Source organism: Echinops telfairi, unplaced genomic scaffold (assembly GCF_000313985.2).
Source record: "Echinops telfairi isolate 266 unplaced genomic scaffold, ASM31398v2 ScPeMD7_25;HRSCAF=90, whole genome shotgun sequence".
Taxonomy (NCBI): Eukaryota; Metazoa; Chordata; class Mammalia; order Afrosoricida; family Tenrecidae; genus Echinops; species Echinops telfairi.
The window spans coordinates 824,079-831,620 of NW_022103922.1; the positions used below are offsets into that span (position 1 = coordinate 824,079).

Sequence of the window (7,542 nt, forward strand, 5' to 3'; positions counted from 1 at the left end):
CACAGTCTACGTACTCACTCCACATCCACACAGTCTACGTACTCACTCCACATCCACAGTCTATGTACTCACTCCAAACCCACACTCAGTGTCCATGTGCTCACCCTGTACCCACACATGCACATGAACTCTGTCCATGCACACAGTCCGTGTACTCATTTCATACCACACACATGTCCATGTATTCCACATACACATATGTGCCTGTGTACTTTCTCCACACACACCACTTGTCCATGTTTCATTTCAATGTACACATGCCCTTGTACTCCACGACAACGCAGTCCACATACTACACACACACACACACACACCCCTTGTTCCTGAGAGACAGCCCCATGAGGCTGAGGTCTCAGGATACCCATATGGCCGCCCTACTTGTAGGGCGTCTGTCCCTCTGTAGGACCCAGGGTAGGAGTTAGAGGCCCAGTGAGATTCCAAACCCAGCTTGACGGCGCCTCTCCAGGACTAATACCATCACGACCACCAGGGCGTGTGGCATGTGGCCACACAGGTAAGGCCCTGTCTGGGGTGGTGGGGACAGGAGGCATCCCCTCCCCACCACCCCCTGGCCTGGGGGACCTCCCACTGGAAGCAGGCCTAGAAGCAGTGCTGGAAAGGCCTGCCCACAGCCGAGTACAAGCCACAGCACAGGGCTGGGCAGGACCGCTGCTCACCCCCGGGGTGAGATTCCAGAGCTGAGGAGGAAGGTGTGCTGGACAGTAGGCAGCCTCCACCCACAGACACTGCCCGGAGGACTGCATTGCCCCTGCTGGCTCTTGTAACCCCACCTGGGCACTTACTGGGGCACAGCAGAGGGTGTGGGCCTGCGTACAGGTCTGGGAAAGGGGGGGTCTGCACAGCCCAGGGAGCAGAGTGCTGCAGTGTCTGGGGAGGGCGGGGCTGCGGGGCCCAAGGACGGGGTCTGCACACAGGGCCCCGCACGGAGCAGGGTCTAGAAGGCTGCTTGTGTCCTCAGCAGGATCGTGTGCTCACAGACTCTAGCTGGCCAGCTGCGGCCCTGGGAGCAGCCTGAAGCCCGGCCCTCCAGCTGTTCCCTGCCTTCTGCTCTGGCCAGGAGCCCACGTGGGCTTCCCCACAGGAAGCACAGCCAGGACCCCTGCTTGGCCCACCACCCCAGCTGCCCCAAAGGCAAGCGGAGCAGTGTGGGAGGACACCGGGCCATCACAGGACACGGCGGACAGGTGGTTTGTGCACGTGTCAAACTACGCAGGACCCTGCTCACCAGGCCCGTCCTCCAAGGCCCCTGTGGGTGGACATTGCTCACCCTGCCGGCCTGGCCCGCTGGCGGTTACTCACCTTTTCCCGAGGGATCTTCCTGTTGCTGCAGCTGTCGCAGGTCAGCGGGACTTTGGGGCAGACCTCACAGTGCACCTGCGGGGAGAGGGCGGGCTCATGCACGAGGCTCCGAGCGTGCAGCTCCTACTCGCAACCCCCCAAAGCAGCGGGGGGCACGCACAGCCAGACATGCAGGCGCACTCCGCAAAGTGTCAACTGTGCACAGAAAGCCAAGGGCGTGGACATGGGTGTGTTCAGCAAGATGTAGGATGGACATCCAGAGGACACGAGGCCCATCTCGTCCACCAAGCCAAGGTGCCAACAGCCAGGGTAGGCACCTCCGGGGCCCCACAGGCAGGCTGGCCACAGACCAAGAGGGCAGCCACCACCTGTGGGCGTGGCCCAGGGAGTTTGGTGACAGGGTACAGAAGCACTGAAGCCCTCAGATTGGGGGTGCCCTCAGGGACTGGCTGTCAGGGAGGGGAGGTGGATGGGGGGGGGTCTGGGGGCTGGGAGGCCACTAGGTACAGCCTAGGGTGCCCCTCACAGCACCCCAGGAGCAGCCTACCCGTCCCACCCACAGGCCCACTGCCCTCCTGCACCTGGAGGCCCGCCCACCCGCCTGGGGCTCACCTCCAGGTCGGCGCGGCAGCAGGGGGCCTGGCAGAAGGGGCAGTGGAGGCTGCGCTGGGGGCACTCCAGTTCCTCGTGGTGCGCCCGCTGGCTCAGGCGCACGACGGCCTTGCAGGCCGGGCATTCGGTCGGCATGAATGGGCAGTGTCCCTCGTGGGTGCTCTGTGGCAGCAAAGAGCAGTGTCACCCAGGCAATGACGTCCCCAGCCATCTCCTCACGGGGCTGCATCTGCCCTGTGCCCATGCCCAGCTACGTCACAGAGCACCAGGTCCACCCAGCCCTGCCACCTGAGAAGGCGACCTGGGAGGGGGAGGGGGGTAACAAAAGGCGCCCTGGCACGGGACCCCCACTCCGGCCCCCTGGGCAGGGCATCCTCCCAGGCTCCCAAGAGCTTCCTGGGAGCCTTACACATGCTGCTGCTCTGGAGCTGTGTCCACGCCACGGACAACAGGTGCTGCCGCAGCCAGGGCAACTCAGACGGGGCTGGCAGGCAGCTCCTGGGGTCAGCGGGCATGCTCACCTTCCCAAGGCTGTAAAAAGGCCTGCCCCTCCCCTCCATACTGCTCCCCTGCCTCGTGAGGGCAGCTGCCGTCTGCCAGGAGAGCACAGTCCTGGGCACAAAGGGGCAGTGGAGGGACACAGGTGGGGCTGGCCGGTGGTGCTGAGGGGCTGGGCTGGGCAGCACAGAGGGCCTGGGGCCCATCCAGCTGCCTGTCCACCCTGGGACGCTCGGGGCTGGCCACCGCCCAGAGCAGCCCTGGCCGCCCACACCACCAGCCGGCCTCCCCGCCTCAGGGACTTTCCAAGTCACTCGGGCCCAGCCAGGGACTTTCCACTCTGCCTGCTTCAGGTGCAAGGGCGCCACAGCCTCACACTGCACTTGCCCTTGGCCCTCAGCCGGGGACACTCAGCTGCTGACCCCAGAGGGACAGCAGTCCAGAGGCAGGGGCAACTATACCCCCAGGGAACACAGCTCCCAGGTTCCTGGAGTGACCTGCCCCCAATTAGCCCCTCCCACCTACAGGCCAGCACAACTGCCCAGCTGAAAGAACACAATGCAGGCTGGGCCTCGGGCCTTAGCCCATGCAGTCCTGGGGACAGACAGTCCAGGAATCCCCAACTTCCCAGGTCCAGACCCAAGCAAACACCTCTGGATAGCCAAACCCCCACCCCGGGAGGAGACGCTACCTGAGCTCCCCCACCCAGCCCCAGTTCACCACCCAGCCTCAAGCCCCGCCCCGAGATACCAGGACAGGCTCTTGGTTGGCCGGGCTCCCAGTGCTCTGAGGCCACAGGGAGCTTCCAGCCAGACACAGCTGGAGGGGCTGCATGCAGGGTCCCCAGACCCACTGCAGCTGGGCAAGACACAGAAAGTGCAGGTAGCCAAGCCACATGGCCCATTGGTGGCAGGGCTGGGAAGGGTAGTGTCCACAGGGACACACAGATCAGAGAGGGGCTGGCCGGGGTCACCTGGGTCTCTGTCCACAGGGACACAGCCACCAGGAGTCTGCTCTGACTCAGCCCCACGCAGTCCAGGAGGCCTAGTCCCGGATGCCCTGGGCACCCCTGGTCCATGTCCCAACGTTACCTCATACTCCTTGATGGTGCCTGTCCAGGAGCACCCGGCGTGGGGGCAGACGGCCGGCAGGCCCTCCACCTCCCTGCGGGCGGCATTGTCCGGGAAAGCCTGGGGAGAGAGGCAGGCGGACAGGTGAGGGCAGAGCCGGCAGGCACCACGCTGGCCCAACCCCAGGAGCCGTAAGGGGCACTCACAGAGCCGCTGTCCAGCAGGGACACGCCCTCCTCGTATATGCCCTCCTGCACGCAGGCAGCGCAGTTCTGCGGCCCGGAGCTGCGGGCAGAGGGACCAGCGTGGTGAGGCAGCAGCGGGCCTCATCTCCCTCCCAGGTCAGCGACCGCTTGACCCTCGGAGGATGGGACACTGAAGCCTCGAGCCCAACCGCTGGACACTGGCCCTCCTAGACGGGTCGTGCTCACGGCCAGGTCCTCGCTGGGCACACAGCACGTGTTCTCGAAGCAGAGCAGAGCACCAGTGCCCACGGGGTGACGAGGCGGGTGGTGGGCCACAGCCACTCACCTGAGGATGCTGGCCAGGCAGCAGGAGCAGTAGCGGTGGCCACACTGGGCCTGCACGGGCCGGCGCAGCAAGTTCCCACAGGCGGAGCACAGGTACTTGTCCTCCAGCTGCGTCCCCAGCAGCGTGCGCGAGAAGCCAGGCTGCGGCAGCTCCAGGGAGCCCGGGGGCGTCACGCTGGCCGCTGCCATGGGCCCACGCAGGGACGCGGAGACGGTGAGGCGAGGCCTGCTGGAGATAGGCACACGGGGCTCAGCCACGGCCCCCCACCACAGCCCCCGCGCCAGGCCTGGCCCCGCCTCCCGGGCCTGTGACGGCAGGGCTGGCCCTGTCACCACACTGGCCCTGCTTCAGTCCTCAGGGATGGTGGGCAGCTGGGAAGGAGGTCCAACAAGGTCCCTTGAAGCCCCGCCCAGCTGTCACCAACCTCCCACTGGCTCTGGGGTGTGCCATACAGCCACCTCAGCTGGTGACCCCACAGGTGGCCCCTGCAGCCCTCTAGGCTCACTCAGCAATACCCGGCCGCACTCTGGGTCACCACCAGCCCGAACACCGCAACCAGCTGTCCATGTCTGGGGCCAAGGCCACAGTGCGGCTGTTACGGGGTACAGGGCAGGGTGCTGGGCCGCCAGCTCCTCAGACGGGTGGGCTCGAGGAAGGGCCAGAAACACTGTTGGGCAGGTCATGCCCACATCCCCCCGTAGTCCCCTAACGGCGAGGCTTCCGCTGCACGCTGGGGTGGCCCAGGCAGTAAGGTCAGAGGACACAGAAAGATGGAGGCCAGTGGTGACCTACCCAGGTCATCTCTGGGTCGGACTGCTGCCACCACTGAGCCCGTGGCCAATTCTCATGAGCCCCGCCCTCTTCTGTCCTTTCCTGCCAGCCGGTCCCCCACATCTGCCACTGTCCCACGGGCATCTGAGTGGCGGCAGGTCTTCTGAGCATGAGCTGTGGGTTCACCTGGAGACCGCTCACCAACACAATCCTTCTATGGTGTCTGTTCTGCCTGTCCCCGCAGAAGGTCTGCCCAGTGGTCCCAGTGCAGCTCCTGGGCTGGTGGGCCGGGCGCAGGAAAGGCCAGGCAAGAAGGCGGCAACAGGAAGCATCCGAGCACCAAGTGCAATGCACCCACAGGTGCCAGGAACACTGGATGTGCCACCTGGAGACTAGTGGGCATCACAGTGCCCGGGCACCTTCCAGAGAGAGGCCACCAGGAAGGTGGGCACAGTAACACACTGGCCATCCCCGGAGCGGAGTGGGTGATACAGTGATGGCACACGGATCGCCAGGAGTGCAGGGATGTAAACACTGGCCATCCAGAGGACTCGGGGATGGGGACAGTGTCAGCAAGACCACAGGCCACTGCTGCAATCATGTGAAAACCACCACAGCTGTGGCCACAGCGAGCTGCCCAAGGGCCTGGCCCAGCCCGAGCGGCCGTGGGACACTAGTGTCAGGGTGCTGGCCTGTGTGCATCCAGATGGCTGTGCTGCCATGAACGGACGCAGGTCAAAGGGTGCTGACCTCACAGAAGCCCACGTGGGGCAGGGGGCCAGCAGCTGATGGCAGTGGTCTCTCGGCTGCGAGGTGACTGCAAGCACAGGGTGCTCAGCGCCCAGCACCCTCTTGCTGCGTGGGCACCTCCGCCGCACAAACACCCCCACCCCGCCTCCTCGGGCTCTGAAAGCCCCTGGGAGCAAGCAGCACCCAGGAGGCCCGGCTCGCTGGCACCAGGGGCAGAAAAGGGCGAGGGGACAATGGGGTCCTCACAGGGGGCCTGGACAGGCAGGAGACCCCTGTGGAGGGGAGGCAGCACTCCCTGCAGGGAACCCCGGGTCCTCTCACTGGAGCACACCCTCCGGCGGACACATCCTGCTGAAGGCAGGCTGGCTGCTGGCCCGCTCCGTCACCAAACTCTCCCCCAGCTGCTGCCCACTACCCACTCTTCCTCCCGGGGGGCCTTGGGCTGGGCAGGCCCAGGTGAGAGCTGTGAGGCCCAAGTGCAGGGCTAGACTGCATTCCCTCAGCAAGCTGCTGTACCCCCAAACCCCTGTGCCCGTGAATGTGCCCCCTCTGCACGTGGACGGGCAGGGCTGGGGGTCCTGCCTGGGTCTCGAGAGAGTTGAGAGCCATCCCAGACAAGGGTCAACGGTGCCACATGGAGGTCTCTGAGGGGCTAGGAATCAGAGCTTCCCAGCGTGCAGGGCACGGCACTGGCATCTGTGGCAGCGGCCCCGGGGAGGGCATGGCAAGCAATCGTGCTGTGCAACAAGCTGACCCCTTTGGGGTCTCTGGCCCAGTGCCCTGGGCTCTGGCTGTAGGTGCCCACGGGTACCAGTAAGACATCTTAGTGGTCCTTTGGGTTAAACCTGGCCCCATGACTTGCACGGGCAGGTCCTCCTGGTCACCCTGCTACACACACACACACACACACACACACAGCCCCTGGGGAGCCTGTAAGGCAAGCCACAACAGCACCTGCCCTCCAGGGGGCACCCAGGCCAGGCGACCACTGGGCAGAGCCTGCAGGTAGGCTGGACTGTCCCAGCAGGGTCCAGCAAGCTGAATCCTGTGGACAGCCAGGGGTGCGTCTGTGGCCCCCCGAGGACCGGTCTTCTCCCCTCTACCAGAGACCCTGGAGAGTTAGAAAGGCCCTGATCCCGGCAAGCCCGGCTTCAGGAGGGCAATCTCCGCCCCTTCCTTTGGTCCAAAAGGCAAGCAGGGAGCATCTCAGAGCACCCAAGTCAGACCCCAACCGCGCTGTCAGAGGAAAACACGCAGGAAGTGACACACCCACTGGTCGGGCCTCACCTGAACCCAGCAGCAGCAGAGTGTTCCTAAATGCCACTGCCCAGCAGAAAACATCATCGCCTTACCAGCAGGGTCAGGACGGCCAGCAAGAACCTCTCCCCTAAGGCCGGGGTCAGCTGGCTAGCTGGGCACTGGCCCTAGATACACAGCAAGCCCAGGCGTCAGAGGGCCCGCTCCTGTCGCTCAGTGACCCACAGCGAAGCACCCACAGACGTGCTCTGGGGCACAGCCTCTGCCACTGGACAGACATAGGCCCCCCAGCACCCCCAGTCCCAGCCAGGCAAGCGGAGTGGAAAACAGGGCATTGCCTGGCCAAGGTTCAGGCGAACAACTGGGGACGGGACTCATTTGGGCTGGGGGTGCGGCGTGGGCAGGGGTGTGTACTGAGGCCCCCGGAGCAGTAGGAAGGAGGCGCGGTGCCACAGTCAGGCAAACCGAGGGGCTGGGAAGGTGACCCCGCAGGCCCGGGGCCCCAGAGCTAGCAAGCTGTGGGGCAGAAGAGCAGGGATCCCGCAGCTGCCAGGACTGGTGTGCGAGGGCAGCTGTGCTGGTGGGCAGAGGACAGGTGGGGAAGGTGAGGGTGCGGGCACAGATGTGGGGGCAGGAGCAGTCAGAGCTGGTGGGGAAGGGCAGATGGGCTCGGCCAGGTGGGGAGGGTGAGGGGAGGGTGCGGGCACAGATGTGGGGCAGGGGCAGTCAGAGC

At 65.1% G+C, this 7,542-nt stretch overlaps 1 protein-coding gene across 1 annotated transcript in view; it reads right to left on the reverse strand.

Annotated features, from left to right (window-relative positions):
• The window catches only part of TRAF2 (TNF receptor associated factor 2), a 12,962-nt gene extending 5,682 nt beyond the window's left edge, over positions 1-7,280 (reverse strand). Inside the window, exons 1-7 of the mRNA XM_045289345.1 lie at positions 6,840-7,280; positions 4,032-4,256; positions 3,707-3,785; positions 3,522-3,620; positions 1,933-2,094; positions 1,289-1,395; positions 804-855 (exon numbers count right to left, since the gene is read on the reverse strand). Of these exons, the coding sequence (XP_045145280.1) occupies positions 804-855; positions 1,289-1,395; positions 1,933-2,094; positions 3,522-3,620; positions 3,707-3,785; positions 4,032-4,219 (687 nt within the window). The 5' untranslated portion in view covers positions 4,220-4,256; positions 6,840-7,280. The remainder of the gene's footprint in view (positions 1-803; positions 856-1,288; positions 1,396-1,932; positions 2,095-3,521; positions 3,621-3,706; positions 3,786-4,031; positions 4,257-6,839) is intronic.
• Between the last annotated feature and the right edge of the window lie 262 nt (positions 7,281-7,542).